General features: G+C 50.9%; 2 protein-coding genes across 2 annotated transcripts; one reads left to right on the top strand and one right to left on the bottom strand.

Moving 5' to 3' along the window:
* The first annotated feature begins 2561 nt into the window (after positions 1 to 2561).
* LOC109738873 (coleoptile phototropism protein 1) lies at positions 2562 to 6828 on the top strand. Its single transcript, XM_020297974.4, has 3 exons — positions 2562 to 3758; positions 6017 to 6340; positions 6419 to 6828. Exons 1-3 carry the CDS (start codon positions 2973 to 2975, stop codon positions 6689 to 6691), a joined length of 1383 nt encoding a protein of 460 aa, XP_020153563.1. The 5' UTR covers positions 2562 to 2972; the 3' UTR covers positions 6692 to 6828.
* A 157-nt stretch (positions 6829 to 6985) lies between these two features.
* Positions 6986 to 10387, bottom strand: LOC109738874 (uncharacterized). The gene is made up of 6 exons (XM_020297975.4): positions 10031 to 10387; positions 9703 to 9937; positions 9452 to 9614; positions 9144 to 9361; positions 8673 to 9045; positions 6986 to 8580 (listed from the first exon to the last, which is right to left on the bottom strand). The coding sequence occupies exons 1-6, from the start codon at positions 10190 to 10192 to the stop codon at positions 7224 to 7226; spliced, it is 2508 nt and encodes an 835-aa protein (XP_020153564.1). The 5' UTR covers positions 10193 to 10387; the 3' UTR covers positions 6986 to 7223.
* Positions 10388 to 16429: the final 6042 nt, after the last annotated feature.

The raw sequence follows: 16429 nt of genomic DNA, 5'->3' as shown, positions 1-16429 counted from the left end.
CTTCCCTCGTCTAGCTCTATTCGCCAGCAAGATCAAGCACGCGAGGTTCAAATGGAGGAAGAAGGTTAAATGCAAGAAACAGCTACTAAAAAATATGGTAGTGTCGGAGGAGTTGCGGGTGCAGTGGGCATTCGTGCAGAAAATCTACGTGATCATCTCAATTTAGTTTGTGTTCATCACTGCATCCGCCTTGATCGCCAGCAGGTTCACCGTGTCCTTCCCGAAGCTCTGCCATATTCGTGGACGCCGTTGCTGGGCCACGTGGATATGCATTGTGGAGCTCATCCTATCCCTGTGGCTGGTATCGTTCACCCTGCACAAATATACACATAAATGGCTTGTGAATGTGGACATTTTGGCTGCTTTCACCATCTACAACGTGGGCAGCACCATCGCCAAATCACAAATCTTTTCAGGTATAACAATTATTTCTATTGATTTGTTTGTTTATTTTTGTTGTTGTGAAGACAGTGAGTTTTGAGATGGGCTCCAAAACTCACATGCAACATATATCACCACAATTCTTCCCGTCCCTCCAAAAATTCCTGGAATCCTTCGGCTGGGGGGGGGGGGGGGCATAGCCCCCTCAGCTATACACATAGCTACGCCCCTACATCTCAGTTCATTGTTCAATGGTAATAGATGAAGTGATTTATCTATCTACTCATCTCAGTGCGGCTGCCATTACAAGCCTTCTGGTTTTCACATTTTGGGCGGCAAACAAGCGATACGGTTTCACCTTCTGTCCACCCTTCCTCATTTGCAACTGCACGGCCGTGAGAGTCTACATCGCATGCGAAGTAAAAATAACACCCCCGCCCATTTTGTGTTTCAAATTTAATATATCCATTTTAATTCTAATTATGAAGATCACTTGGTAGATTGGGACAATTGGCAACACCTTATTCTCTTGCATATCCATCGTTGTATTGTGCGCCTTGGTGGTGGATGACACGAAGAAGATGGTGAAGAAGTATCCTTTTATCTGGCTCCAAATATCTTTCAAGTTATCAAAAGGCTCTGGATCATCTTCCCAGATCTCCACATTCACCACAACCACTTTTCTCTTCAGACCAAAACAAGGATATCCTCCCACTTGCACAACATTAATGTGTGGAGGGAACTTAACCAAATATGATAAATCATTAAGCTTCCTTATTTTCCATGGCCAGTTTGTCCTATATATATCTTATGAAAATCTCCTTAGCTAGCTCCTCCTAATTAGTAGCCTCACCATCCTCTACATAAACTACTCCCCAATTCTTGGTGAACAACACATGCATCACATCAGGTTCACTAATCTCTACATGGTAAAAGCCCAACCCTGTTGTAGCGCTTCCAATATACTTGCCATATGGCGAGGCTTCTTCCTAAGAGGAAGACCTCAACCAAATGAGCAGAGATTTGGCAAATAAAACACACTTGCCCTCTAGGTCAGCCTTCCTTGTGATGACCAAGCCCCCCACAACTATAGCAGTGAACCTCAACATATTTAGTTGGAGCACCAGATGTAAGTACAACATTTTTTGTTCTTCCTCTGAACATGCTTGCTTTGTTGTTTGATATTCCAGTTATTTGAAACATCATTATATTTTATGCACCCAGTTTTCTAGGTAAAAACATTTCCTTATCTCTACAATAATGGGGGAATATAGATTATTATTTAATTTGGAAATTATATCACTCGAAGTGAGCGCAATATATTGAATCAATGTTAATGATAATAACACAACCTTATTTTGTGTTTGCACAACTATGATGTTTTTGTGGGGCCAAAATAAGCAAGATCGTTTTAAAAACTCTAATGCATACTAGCTTTAGCGACAAAAAAAAATCTACAATGCAAGATATTCAAACTGGAGTGAAAACTCGTGTGCACCCGGATGAACGGTGAAGTCGAGAAATAGTAAAAAGCAATATAAAGAATTGATTTTTTTTTGCAACAAATAAGTTCATGTGGTCTCAATTCATGCTTTTTTAAAGAAATAACATTCGTGGTGCTCTACACAAATGAAAAAAAAACATCGGTGTTTATAAATCTTTACATTCCTGGTGCCCAGAAAAACAAAATCAGCGTCTAAAAAGATTCAAAAATAGTTTTCATAGCAACAATTTTTTTAGAACACAAAATTTTTCATGTATTTACGAAAATTTGCACAGAGTTCAAACACGTGAACATGTTTGTTGGTAAAAAAAGAATTTTTTTATTTTTTTTATGTTTTTCTTTCTATTATTTTGTTCTTTTGGGTGCAGATGAGCCTCAGAGCCAAAATGTCCTCCCCACTACTTATTTTGATGAAATCGAGCCGTAGAAGTTAGACCTAGGCATACCTCAAGCGGAAATACTGCTAATGCAGCATTTTAAATATCAAATAAGTACATTATTGCTTATTGTGTGTGTTGCTCCCTAGCCCTCCTAGGATCACATTGAAGTCATTGTTGTTCCACGGTGATTTCATCAAATTTGAAGCTCCACGACTCCGGCTTTAGTATAGACAACTTGTGATTGCATGGGCATGACTGCGTGCGTGTACGTGCATCGGTGTTCGGTGTTTCTGAAAAAAATACAACTGACATTTTGTATGAGAGTTAGGCAACGTGCAACATAATTACACATGTGTAATACTGTACAAACGGCGATGAACATATGCATACACCCAGAAGCACATCACGTCCAACAAGGACAGATGACGCACATGCCACTGTTGGACCTGGACCAGAGATTGATGGACAGTAGCTTGCACATAGTGCTACGTACAACCACCATGAATTTTACTCGGAAAACACAGCCCCCGTTTATCATGGGCAGCCACATATGACATAGTACGACACGCAGCTCCAAAGGCGGGTGTCGCCATCTCTCGCCCACAGCCTCGCCTGCTCTTTGGTCCATACTCCGATGCACGCACCGTTGAGCGTGAACTTGAAGTAGCTCAGCTCCGAGCTCGCGCGCCGCCCCGCCACGCCCCACCATGAAGTCCTCGTCTCAGAGCCACAGCCCCAGGACCCCGTCGCCGCGCGCTCGCGGCACGGCGGCGGCCCCCGGCGCCGACCACGCGCGCTCCTCCTCGGAGCCATGGGTTCTCGCGTGCGTGGACGACACGTGCGTCAACGACGTGGAGAGCTTCGCGCGCACCGTCGCCGCCGTGAAGTCCAAGCCCCGCCCCGACCTGCTCCCGAGCGTGCTGTCCCACTACGCCGCCAAGTGGCTCCCGGACGTGGCCACGTCCGCCTCCGGCCGCTTCCTGCCCCCGGAGAGCCCCACCGCCACGTGGCTCAAAAAGCGCCTGCTCCTGGAGACGCTCGTCGCCGCGCTCCCGCCGGACCCGCCCAGCGGCGCGGCCGCCGACGACGGCATCACGTGCGACTTCCTGCTGAAGCTGCTCCGGGCGGGGAGCATGGTGGGCGCGGACGCGGCGCTGCTGCGGGAGCTGGAGTCCCGCGCGGCGCGGCGGCTGGACCAGGCGACGCTGGCGGCCGTGATGATACCGGCGTTCGGGCACGCGCCGGGCGGGTCGACGCTGCTGGACGTGCCGCTGGTGCTGCGGCTGGTGCGCGGGTTCCTCAAGGAGGGCGGCAAGGGCGCCGGCGGCGGCGCCGGGGCGAGGGTGGCGAGGCTGGTGGACGCGTACCTGGCGGAGGCCGCGCTGGAGGCCGAGCTGCGGCCCGCCGAGCTCGAGGAGCTCGCCCGCGCCGTGCCCGCCCACGCGCGCGCCGCCGATGACGCGCTCTACCGTGCCGTCGACACCTACCTCAAGGTGACCATGCATACATTTTTATCTTTCTCGATCGATGTTGCACTTTGTACTTTTGGTCAATCGCCAGAAGACTGCGTGAAAACTTGCGAGGCCCGTAGTACATGTGTTTTTGCGTTTGACCACTGCATTTTGCATGGGACAGCGTACCAGAGTGGTAGAAGTACATGGTGAACCACTATAGAGTACTGTAGTAATCTCCATGCTGGCATAAAGATCATACTAGCAAAAACAAAAAAATTACTGATATGGTAAATAACCCAACTTTACGATGTCAAACTGTGAGAAGCCATAACCAAAGATCATTCATGTGCATGCAAAATACTCCACCACAGTTGAAAACACTGTTTTGAATTCTCGTCCGCATTCATCTGTCGCAGACACCAGGAGATTTTGTCATAAAACCAAACTGAAAATGCCTCATCATTAGCCGGAGTTACTATGCCTGTTGGTGTGTTTGGTCACGGGAGCTCCGACTGCTACACAACAAAATGTTGCCTGTTGTCACGCATATCTAATTAATCCCTTTCGTCTCTAGTCCGGTGCCCTTTTGTTCTCATCCACGCCACTGTTTGTCCTTTGTTTTCCCGTGTAAGCAACTTCAGTGCTCACACTCAACAGTACAACTTACCACTACGATATTCCCTTCGGATTCATCTCATAATGTGTGGACGAAGTTGTCAGGCTGGGGATCTTGCAGACGGCCAGAGCATGTTCTGTAGATATTTACAGCCATATATAGCTGCCATGGCAGACAAGATTCATCTTTTAGTTTCATGGGCATTGCCGCATGCGTATCACAAACTCAGAGCTTTTCGGATCGAAATGCATCCCGACAAATCAAAGTGGATGTCATCCGCTGCTCCATTGTTCTTCGCATTTCACAACGTTGTGTTGTCCCTATCATATTCATCCATCCCAAATGTTGGTATGCGTTGCTGCTCCCTGAGAGAGACGGATTCGCGTGCAAAATTAAGACAAGAAAAAGAAAGATGTTAATTCTCTTTTTTTTTTACTTGACTGAAGCATGTTCAGTTCAGTGTTGTCATTTTACAGTTTCTCAGTCTTTTAACTAGGAGTAAACGCTTGGTTCACCTCTAGTTGGTGACCCTTCTGAATTTATACGTATTATAATATCAGGTTTATCTCTCTCTACTCCGACGCCTCAATTCTCTGAAATCTTATAGAATTCATGTGTTTTAAAATCATGTTGGAATTCATTGGGCGTGGCATCACAATCCTACGTTCTTTCTATTTCTAGATTTATAAACTCCTGACCCGCAAAAAAAAAGATTTATAAATTCCCACAATCCTAAGAATCCCCGAAGGGGTGGGCTAGAGGAGGAAGAAGAGTGCCCAACCGTTCAATTTCTATCCAACCACTAGGACAAAATCCACTTAGGATGATTTTTTTTCCATAAGCAAAGTCGGGGAAGGTGTGTACCATGCAAAAGTTAGGCCTCTGGACCATTCACATTTTTTGGGGGTGTTTAATAGTTTGCCCTATATTGTGTCAATGGAGGTGTACCCGGGGCCCCACGAATCCTTCTCCAGGGAAATTATCAAAGTGGGGGAAAGGTGGCGGATGATCAATTTTCCCCGCAAAACCGATATATGCTCCTTATTGTCGGCGACCCGAAGCGAACAGGCGATGGGGTTCCTTGCCTCTCCTTGTCGTCGGCACTGATCTGCTTCATCTCTTGTGGCCCTCAGGGCCATGGACGTGCGACGAATCCCAGCTCTTGCCGATGGGAGGGTTTTGATGTTTTTTTTAGTTTGGTTAGGGTTTGTGTCCTGCTTAGTAAGGCGAAGCGGCAACTGCACCGGCTCCCTGAAGATGGAATATGGTTCTCCCTACTTGGCACCTCCGTCCCGACGGTGCATTTAGAGTCGTCCGAGGGTGTGTGAAGGTGTGTCTCCGACGGATCCGTGTGATTCAGTCGATGTTGTCTTTGGTGAATCCGCTTAGATCTAGTTTGCGATCGTGTGTCTACGGGTGGAGTGATGGTTGCTATTCTAGTGTGTTGGTCATGTGCCACCTTAGCACGATTACTTCACGATTTTCTACTACAACAAAGTTTGTCCGACTTCAGTCACGGAGGGCAACAAGGCGACGCCCTTCTGTTCATTCCCGTGCTTATATTCATCGCTAGGTGGTATAAGGACTTGAGTGGATTTGTACTCCCATAATATTGACGATTGATTACATTAAAAAATCATCACGAAAAGTTGTTCATTTCCAATTTCGACTGATGTACCAGGCACACCCAGGCGCCGGGAAAGAGGATCGCAAGTCGCTGTGGAGGCTGATCGACCCCCGGAAGCTGTCTGCGGAGGCGGCGGCGCACGCCGTCCAGAACGACCGGCTGCCGGTGCGCTCGGTGATGCAGGTGCTCTTCTCGGAGCACGGCAAGCTGAACCGCCTCGCCGACCTGGGCGCCTCCTTCAGCGGCGCCAGGGTCCCCTGCAGCCCGGCGGCGGCGCTGGACCTCCACTCCGGCAGCGGCCGCTGTCCCTCCAAGCGCGAGGCCCTGGCGCAGCACCAGGAGATGCGCCGCCTGCGCGAGGACGTCGCCAGGCTCCAGGTCCGTTCATCGGACATTTTCCAACTCTGGAGACAGCTCTCATCCGCCAGTGCGTACGCTGACATGTCTGGGCTGCAGGTGCAGTGCAGCGCGCTGCAGGAGCAGGTGGAGAGGCTGGGCTCGGAGAGGAGGCGTCGCGGCGGCGTCGGCGGCGTTGGCGGGTTCAAATGGAGCACGCTCTGGTTCGGCGGCGGCGGCGGCATGGGCGGCGACGTCGCGAGGATCGAGGACTCGGAGAGCGGCATGGAGCGGCAGACGCCGGCGAGCGGCAAGAAGGGCAGGGCGAGCATGGCCACGGCGACGCCGACGCCGACGCGGCGGACCCCCAAGTGGCGCAAGTCCATGTCATGAGAGGAATCGAAGCCCGCAGCGGCGCTCAATGTTTACCGGGGTTCTTCTTAATTTGTCTCTCCTTTGGTTACAGAATTACAGTTTCTAATTTGGTACTAATAGATCAAGAACTATATGAATTTAACAGTTTATAAGTCTCTCTTACTTCACAAATCATGAAATAGTAGCACACACGCCAATCTGATTGCTGCAGATCACTTACTAGAAATGTTTCCGAGATTACTGACAGAGTTCTTCAAACCTTTGCGAAATCAGACAGAGTTGTTCAAACTATGTCTTACTCACAGAAACATATAATATAAGAATTGGGTACTATCTTTTTTTCACAGATCAACAAATAGTTGTACACACACACCAATGTGATCACATAAGGGTGATCACTAAACTAACCACAAATGTTCTACAGGCAGAACTTCAGATACAAGTCTGGAAGCTCATCACTAACTTATTCAGCTACAGAAACAAATAATAGCACTTCAAACAAATAATAACACACCACATGGAAAAGAATAAACACAGGGCTGAGATAGCCTCATTTGTGTACTGCTTTCTTGATCGCCTGCTTGCATTTGCTGAGGAACTTGCTGCTGCTCGTAGAAACCGAATCCTCGTAGCCGTATCTGCGATCATCGTCGCCACCCACCTTCGGTTTCCTGCCTGCACAGTCTGAGCCTCTCCTCACTCCCAGGATCTTGGAAGGAGAGGATGGCAGGGACCGGAAACCCCTACCGCTATCGGACCTTGGGAACCATATCTTCTTTTCCACTTTCTCCTCCTTGATGTCAAAGCTATCCCTGCATCTTGGTGTGCCATGGTGAGTTGCGGCACTCTGACCACCGACATCGACGATCTCATCAACACATTCAGTGATCTCGTCAACACATTCGGTGATCTCATTCCTGCAGCTCTCGTCTTCGTCATCGATTCTACTTTGGATTTCCTGCTCATCGTCCGAACCGTTCTCCTCGGCGGCATTGTGATCTTCCGAGGAACGGTGTGCCACTTCATTTCCTTCTTGTTGGTCCTCCATGAGCATATGGAGCCACTTATCAACATGGCCCTTGCCTCTGTAGTTCATGTTTTCATTGTCTTCTGCTCTGGCAACACGTCGAGGATGAAGCATGTCATCATCCTTTTGCACTGGTAGTGACTGCTCTGTGTGGTACCTCGGCGTCCCATACACGCCGGTCGCTCTATATGGAGGACTTGGTGGAACCGAGGGGGTCCTTGGAAACGAGACTGTCTGGCTTGCATGATGAGATCTTTCGGTCTCGGACTCGAGCATGGCTGCCTTGCCCTTACCATCTCTTGACTTGATAGGTGTACCAACACCCCTTGATGCCATGCTCTCCTTTCTTTCCCTTCCCCTGCTACGATGCCGCTCTCTGACCGCCGATTGTTCTAGCTTCTCCCTTACCGACGTTCTTCCTCTGTCAGTGTAACTCCTGTTTTCATCAGTAGAGATGGACCTTCTTGGGAAGCTTATCACCTTGGAAGGTTGTTCAGTGTTGACATAACTCATTGTTGAAGTCCCTTCTCCAATCTCTTCCCCCTCCAGGGAAATGTTGTATGCATCTGAAGTCTTCTGAGCCTCCTCCAAGAAAACCCTCAGCTCCTGTTTCAGAGGGCTGCTTCTCGATACTCTTTCTGGCAAGTACCTGAAACTCTCACAGTGCCTTTCCTCTGGGATTTCATCGTCGACCCGGTACCTCTTCCTTGCTTGATCAATGAATGGCTTCACCTGCCTCTCCAGATCATCCCTGTGCTGGTACTTCTTGCGGAGCTCGGTTTCAGACGAGTCACACATTGCTCTCTGGGCCTCCAGTCTCGCCATCAGAGTACTGGTTGCAGCCTGGTTCAGCCTGAGTTGTTCCTTGTACACAACGCTCCTGCATTTTGCACCACAATGAAAAATTAGCACCAGTTAATCAAGATTCTGCAAAGAAACTAGCAGCTCTTGGTTTTGTAGGATCATCCTTACTGGTGCATGGCGTCTCTGATCATCTTCTCGAGCACTGTCTTGTAGTTGGCCTGGGCGTCTGCCAAGCGACGGCACTTCTCCACTCGCCGACGCCTCTTGATCAGCTGAGCCTCCAGGTCCTGGATGGCTACCCTCTCCTCCTCATTCTTCTGCTGCATCTCGGTCACCTCATTCTCCATTTCAGTGAGCTCAGCTTGCTTCTTCTTCGCCTCCTCTCTTTGCCTCAGCGAGTCCCTAGCCATGGCTATGGACAGGTAAGGATTGCTGATGTAGCCGTCGACATCTGGGTTGTCGTTCTCTTTCATCATCGAGTTACCACCATGGCCGTGGACTGCCAGGTTCTCGTCCTTCTCGCCGGAGAACTTCTTTGCAGCTACAGGAAAAGCAGTCCCTCAATCGTCCATAGCTCTCATATGCAGATGTGACGAAAACGAGGAAATTAATGCAAGAAATTCTCTGACAGGCGCATACCGATCAAAGGATAATTGGACCTCACTGGTCTGTTGGCGTCAAGGGATTTGAGCACCGAGTTGTCCGAGCCCCTAGCGGAGACAATGGCGGCGGGCGCGAGGCCCACTTTCTTCTTCATTTCGGCGAAATGGTGCGGGAACGCGTGCGCCTCCACCGCCTGCAGCGAGCTCAGCTCCTCGCTGGCCCCGTCGGCGAAGAGGAACGCGAATGCTCGGTTCCTGCACGTACAGTTTCAGAACAATCCGTCAGTTCGCCTGAAACCTGTTTGGGTAGTCGGGGTCAGCATGGTGCGTCAGACAGGAGGTCACCTGAAGTCGGTGTTCTTGGAGGCGAAGATGGAGAGGAACTGATTGACGGAGATGCCGAGCTGCAGATCCCACCACGGCACGAGGAACTCCAGCTTGTTGTGCTTCTTCCTGGACGCCTGCAGCTGCATGATCCGCAGGTTGCTCGGGACCGTCCTCCCTCCCCCTGCAGATCGATGAAGACCCAGCATCAGAATTCAGTTCAGAGGACAGACTAACAGAACAGACATCTCAGGTAAACGAGTTGTTCTTACTGGCGCAGGGGAACCAGTGGTGGACGTCCCAGGCGAGGGGCGAGGCGGCGTCGGCGTGCAGGTAGAGCACGTTCCCGTAGGCGTCGACGCGGAAGAGCGCCGGGTCGAAGCCGGCGTTGCCGAGGTGGTCGAGCTGCTTCCAGAGCAGGTTGGCGAAGCCGCGCGGGTTGGCGGTGGGCGCCGCCTCCGCGTCCACCACCGGGAACGTCTCGTTCAGGTCCTTGGCCCGCAGCACCTGCACGCACCAGACCAGATCGGATCACGACGCGGCGTCGGGAGGAGAGAAGGGCGAGCGGATCTGCGGGGGAGAAGGCGGGCAGGTAGGTACCTCGTGGGGCTGGAGGACGTAGGGGAGGAAGGCGCCGGGCGGGCCGTGGGCGTAGGGGAGGCCGAGCGCGCCGCCGGCGCCGGCGCGGCAGAGCCTGGCGTAGGCCTTGGGGTAGCCCAGCGCGTCGTCCACCGCCCTCTCCTCCTCCGTGAACGCCGCCATCGATCTGCGCCGCCGCCGGAGTACTACCTAGTACCACTACGGAGCAATGTTGACTGCTGTGTCGGGAATCGGGATCAGGTGTCTGATGATGACTGAGGTGTGCGCGGGCTGCTGAGCGGTGAAATACAGCTGATTATTTTGGCTTTCTTCTGCCGGAGGGGAGGAGCGTTTGCCTGCGAGTCTCTCTGCGCAACGGTCGGCACGGATGGGGACGGACGGGAGCTGGTGGGGAGGGGGAGGAGAGAGCCGTTGGGTTGGGGCTGGTTCAAACTCGGCACGCGAGGGGCACGTGGGGGCGGGGCGTGTGAGGCTGGCTGGTGGGGCCGGGGCGGTGCGGCAGGACGCCGTTTCTTCGTCCGATCTTGGAGCGGGGCGACTACGTTCTGTGCACAACTGGCGTATAGTGCTGTACGAGATTGTATACCTGTATTACTTCTCCTTATTTATGGCGATGATTAATTACCGATTGATGTGGGGAAATGCTTTGATGAGTTGGCATTGATTGATTCATCCGTGCGTGTCAGAACGACACAGCATGCAGAGTGGGGGCCGCGGAGTTTTATTTAGGACGGCAGCCGGTCCACACAGCTGGATTTAAAATCAATTTTTTTTTGTGACAGGATTTAAAATGGATGGTTTGTTTCTTTCGGCCGGTTTGAAATCCGCGGTGAGCACGAGCCCAACTCGACGCCACCAACTCCCGGCGCGCAAGCCTATCGTAATCATGCGTGGCTTCAGAGGCGATCGGACGACAGCCGCGGTGGCCCGCCCAAACGAATGGCCAGCGAGTAGTCCTGGCCATGGGCAGCCCGGCCCGAACGGCCTGGCCCGGCCCGAAAAAGCCCGACCCAGCCCAGCCCGACACCGCTCTCAGGCCGGGCTCGGGCCTAGATTTTGAGCCCAAAGACCGGGCCGGGCCCGGGCCCATCGTTTTCGCGTTTTCCTGAAGGACGGGCCGGGCCGGCCCGAAGCCGGACGGGCTTTTACGTGTTCGGGCCGGGCTTGGGCCCAAAAAAAGGCCCGACGGCCGGGCCGGGCCGGGCTCGGGCCTGGGTTTTTTGCGTCGGGCTTGGCTAGGCCCGGCCCGAAGCCCGGCCCGGCCCGAGGTATGGCCAGGTATACCAGCGAGGCTGAAGCTGCTTGGACCGTGGCGGCACTCTCCGTGTGAACATTTTTTGAACCCGTTTTCTGCATATTCTTTTAATTGTTTGAACCCTTTTTGAAATTGTGAGCGATTCGTAAAAACATGAACAATTTTTTAAAACCTGAACAATTTCTGCAATTCCAAACATTTTTAAAAAAATATTTAACATTTTTTGAATTTTTGTTTTTCTTAAAAAAGGAAAGGATAAAACAAAAGCGCGGTAGAAAACCCAAATTTTTTTTGTTTTAGGAGCCTTCTAGAAAGTTTCGAAAACAGGTAAAAACAGACAAGAAACACTTAAGAAGGCTCGCAAACCAGGGATCGATGTAACCTATATGGGCCGGCCAACCTGGCCATTCCCGTGTGTGAAACCTTGACTATGGTCGTCCTTACTATTGTTGCCATCATATCTCGCAGGGAGCAAGGCACCAGACGGACGACGTGTCGTCTAGGCACTTATATGGAGGTGATCTGCTCCACCAAAGGTGAGTATATTTGCGTGGAAGCTCGTATCAAACTCGTTGGGCACTTGGGCTAATAAAAATACCCAAACGTTGGAGCCTACTCACTCGTGTCCGCTCTGTGAGATGGAACTAAAGGATACATTCCATGTATTCTACAGGTGCCCTCGAGTGGTGGAGCTTTCACGTGCTATGGCAAAACAATGGAACTTGCCAAACATAGCCAGAATTTGGAATACTGATGATGAATGGTTCTTCAACGTGTTGCATGATCAGGGGAACATTGACCACATGCGAGTACTGACGGTCCTATGTAATCAAATAGTCCACGACAAGAGGCCTTTCCTTGTCGAAGCATCATGCAGATTTTTGCTCACCTATGACGCACCTTTAGTACCCATCAGATGATCTTGTGAATGTTAAACAGAATGTTGTTATAGATTAAGAGGCTGTTAATATTTGTAGTTATCTCCTTATCTCTTATAACAACCTATGTAATCTCGGCTATGCCGTGTCCTAGAGGCTGCATATATAAACACTCCCCCGGCCGCCCTATGGGCTATGCCGAATCCCAATCTTCTTCTACTGTTTCACATGGTATCAGGCCATCACGCGTAATCGCACGATGGGTTCCCCGACGATCTCCGCTTCCTCCTCCGCTGCTCTCTCAACCCTATCCCTGCCCGCCGCCTTCAACAGGCCGCCGGCGTCCGCCGTCCCCTCACCATCTGCTAGCCTTATCACCGCCAAGCTCACCACCTCCAACTTCCTCCTATGGCGAGCTCAGGTTCTTCCTCCTCTGCGCATCGCCGGAGCTACGGGCTACGTCGACGGCACCCTCCCAGCCCCTGCCAAGCTCCTGGAACCCGATGAAAAGGGTGAGCGCGCTCCAAACCCTACGTATGCCAACTGGTACCGTTAGGACCAGATTGTTCTCAGCTACCTCCTCGCCTCTCTCTCCGATGAAGTGCTGCAGCAGGTGCATCGGTTTGAAACGTCACGCGCCATCTGGGCGTATGTCGAGGAGATGTACAACATCCACTGCCGTGCCAGCATCGTCCAGATCAAGCTGGACATGGCGGTCTTTCGGAAGGGCAATCTCTCCATGGCGGACTACTTCGCCAAGATCCGCGCCAACGCCGACCAGCTTGCTGCCGTCGGCCGTGCCATGCGTGATGAGGACATCATCACCGCAATCATCACCGGCCTCGACAGCGACTACGAGCCACTCATCACTGCTGCCACGACTCGCCTTGATGGCATGTCTCTTGTGTTGGGGAACGTAGTAATTTCAAAAAAATTCCTACGCACACGCAAGATCATGGTGATGCATACCAACGAGAGGGGAGAGTGTTGTCCACGTACCCTCGTAGACCGACAGCGGAAGCGTTATCACAACGCGGTTGATGTAGTCGTACGTCTTCATGATCCGACCGATCAAGTACCGAACGTACGGCACCTCCGAGTTCTACACACGTTCAGCTCGATGACGTCCCTCGAACTCCGATCCAGCCGAGTGTTGAGGGAGAGTTTTGTCAGCACGACGGCGTGGTGACGATGATGATGTTCCACCGACGCAGGGCTTCGCCTAAGCTCCGCAACGGTATTATCGAGGTGTAATATGGTGGAGGGGGGCACTGCACACGGCTAAGAGATCTCAAGGATCAATTGTTGTGTCTCTGGGGTGCCCCCTGCCCCCGTATATAAAGGAGCAAGGGGGAGGCAGCCGGCCAAGGGGAGAGGCGTGCCATAGGGGGGAGTCCTACTCCCACCGGGAGTAGGACTCCTCCTTTCCTTGTGGGAGTAGGAGAAGGTAAGGGGGAAGGAGAAAGAAGGAAGGGTGCGCCCCCCTTCCCTAGTCCAATTCGGACCAGACCATGGGGAGGGGTGCGGCCACCTTTTGAGGCCTTTCTCTCCTTTCCCGTATGGCGCATTAAGGCCCCATACGAATTCCCGTAACTCTCCGGTACTCCGAAAAATATCCGAATCACTCGGAACCTTTCCGAAGTCCGAATATAGTCGTCCAATATATCGATCTTTACGTCTCGACCATTTCGAGACTCCTCGTCATATCCCCGATCTCATACGGGACTCCGAACTCCTTCGGTACATCAAAACTCAATAAAGCTGTCATCGTAACGTTAAGCGTGCGGACCCTACGGGTTCGAGAACTATGTAGACATGACCGAGACACGTCTCCGGTCAATAACCAATAGCGGGACCTGGATGCCCATATTGGCTCCCACATATTCTACGAAGATCTTTATCGGTCAGACCGCATAACAACATACGTTGTTCCCTTTGTCACCGGTATGTTACTTGCCCGAGATTTGATCGTCGGTATCTCGATACCTAGTTCAATCTCGTTACCGGCAAGTCTCTTTACTCGTTCCGTAACACATCATCCCGCAACTAACTCATTAGTCACAATGCTTGCAAGGCTTATAGTGATGTGCATTACCGAGTGGGCCCAGAGATACCTCTCCGACAATTGGAGTGACAAATCCTAATCTCAAAATACGCCAACCCAACAAGTACCTTTGGAGACACCTGTAGAGCACCTTTATAATCACCCATTTACGTTGTGACGTTTGGTAGCACACAAAGTGTTTCTCCGGTAAACGGGAGTTGCATAATCTCATAGTCATAGGAACATGTATAAGTCATGAAGAAAGCAATAGCAACATACTAAACGATCGGGTGCTAAGCTAACGGAATGGGTCAAGTCAATCACGTCATTCTCCTAATGAGGTGATCTCGTTAATCAAATGACAACTTATGTCTATGGCTAGGAAACATAACCATCTTTGATTAACGAGCTAGTCAAGTAGAGGCATACTAGTGACACTCTGTTTGTCTATGTATTCACACATGTATTATGTTTCCGGTTAATACAATTCTAGCATGAATAATAAACATTTATCATGATATAAGGAAATATATAATACTTTATTATTGCCTCTAGGGCATATTTCCTTCATCTTGGGGAGTTTTACTCCCACGCCATCGCCTTCGAACGCCGTCGTGAGTACAACGCCGCTCGTCTTCATCCCAGCGGCTCCTCCGTCAACTACGTCGCTCGGGACTCCAACGGCAACACCAACAACAACCCTCCCAATCGGGGCAAGGGCAACTACCGTGGCAAGGGTCGCGGCAACGGCGGTGACCGCGGCGTCTACAACAACTCTCGCGGAGGCGACCGTGGGAACCGTGGCGGTGGTGGTGCGCGCCAGCAAGGCGACTTCGGCGGCAACCGAGGCGGTGACCGCGGCGACTACGGCGATCGCGGTGACAACCGCGTCCAGTGCCAGCTCTGCCGCGGTCCTGGGCATTATGCCTGGGAGTGCGGCCAGCGCTACAACCACGCCTTCCAACCCCAACAATCCAAGATGGCTGGTCTCGCTACTGCATCTCCTCCTTCCATCTTAGGAGATCCCGCCTGGTTCACTGACACCGGCGCCACCGACCACATCACCGGCGACCTCGATCGCCTCATGATCCGGGAGAAGTATCCAGGGAGGGATCGCATCCACACAGCCGACGGTTCAGGTTTGCACATAGCTCATCGTGGTCATGCAATTCTTCCTACACCCTCTGCAAATCTGAAACTTCGCAATATCTTGCATGTCCCTAATGCTGACAAAAATCTTCTTTCCGTTAATCGTTTTGCCGTTGATAATCATGCTTATCTAAAGTATTACCCTACTCATTTTCTTATGAAGGATTTGATCACCAAGAGGGTTCTACTTCAAGGCAGATGTGAGAATGGGCTCTATCCCATTCGGCCATCACCTCCTCGTGCTTTGTCTTCGGTTAGGACTGCTGAAGATTGGCATGCAAGACTTGGCTATCCCTCCACGCAAGTTGTTCAGCAAGTTTTATCTTCAAATAAGCCAGCTTCATCTAGTCGGTCTTTGACCCATGTGTGTAATGCTTGTCACCAAGGCAAAGCACATCAGCTACCTTTCCCTAGATCATCGAGTGTTTCTTCCTTTCCCTTAGAACTTATTTTTTAGGATATGTGGGGACCTGCCAAAACCTCTTCTGGTGGGTTCCAGTACTATGTCTCATTCATTGATGATTATAGTAAGTTTGTTTGGATTTATCTTCTCAAACGGAAATGTGATGTGTTTGATGTCTTTCGTGATTTTCTTGCTCACGTTGAACGCCTCTTGTCTCGTAAAATTCTATGTGTTCAGTCCGACTGGGATGGTGAGTACGAGAAACTCAGCAACACATTTTTCGTCAACTTGGTCTTATGCATCACGTTTCCTGTCCACACACACACATCAACAGAACGGTTCTGCCGAAAGGAAACACCGTCACATTGTTGACATGGGGTTATCTCTGTTATCACATGCGTCTATGCCTCTTCGTTTTTGGGATGAGGCATATCTTTCAGCTTGCTACCTCATAAATCGACTTCCTAGTCGTGTCATTGGCAACACAAGTCCTATGGAAAAACTGTTTAACACCAAACCCGACTATACATCTGTCCGTACGTTTGGGTGTGCTTGTTGGCCCAACTTGCGCGCCTACAACACAGACAAACTTGCTTTTCGATCTCAAAAATGTGTCTTTGTTGGGTACAACATTCGTCACAAGGGCTACAAGTGCTTACACTTGCCCATT

This window comes from Aegilops tauschii, chromosome 3, assembly GCF_002575655.3.
Source record: "Aegilops tauschii subsp. strangulata cultivar AL8/78 chromosome 3, Aet v6.0, whole genome shotgun sequence".
Taxonomy (NCBI): domain Eukaryota; kingdom Viridiplantae; phylum Streptophyta; class Magnoliopsida; order Poales; family Poaceae; genus Aegilops; species Aegilops tauschii.
Note: the sequence above shows the minus strand (reverse complement) of the source record. Positions and strands in the feature narration are given on the sequence as shown.

What these genes read in the sequence shown, in the direction of transcription:
- LOC109738873 (XM_020297974.4), top strand. Translation starts at nt 2,973, where the DNA reads ATGAAGTCCTCGTCTCAGAGCCACAGCCCCAGGACCCCGTCGCCGCGC. An exon ending in CCGTCGACACCTACCTCAAG is followed by an intron (nt 3,759 to 6,016) that starts GTGACCATGCAT and finishes CTGATGTACCAG; the next exon opens with GCACACCCAGGCGCCGGGAA. An exon ending in AGGACGTCGCCAGGCTCCAG is followed by an intron (nt 6,341 to 6,418) that starts GTCCGTTCATCG and finishes TCTGGGCTGCAG; the next exon opens with GTGCAGTGCAGCGCGCTGCA.
- LOC109738874 (XM_020297975.4), bottom strand. Translation starts at nt 10,192, where the DNA reads ATGGCGGCGTTCACGGAGGAGGAGAGGGCGGTGGACGACGCGCTGGGC. An exon ending in CCACTGGTTCCCCTGCGCCA is followed by an intron (nt 9,615 to 9,702) that starts GTAAGAACAACT and finishes ATCGATCTGCAG; the next exon opens with GGGGAGGGAGGACGGTCCCG. An exon ending in GTCCAATTATCCTTTGATCG is followed by an intron (nt 9,046 to 9,143) that starts GTATGCGCCTGT and finishes CTTTTCCTGTAG; the next exon opens with CTGCAAAGAAGTTCTCCGGC.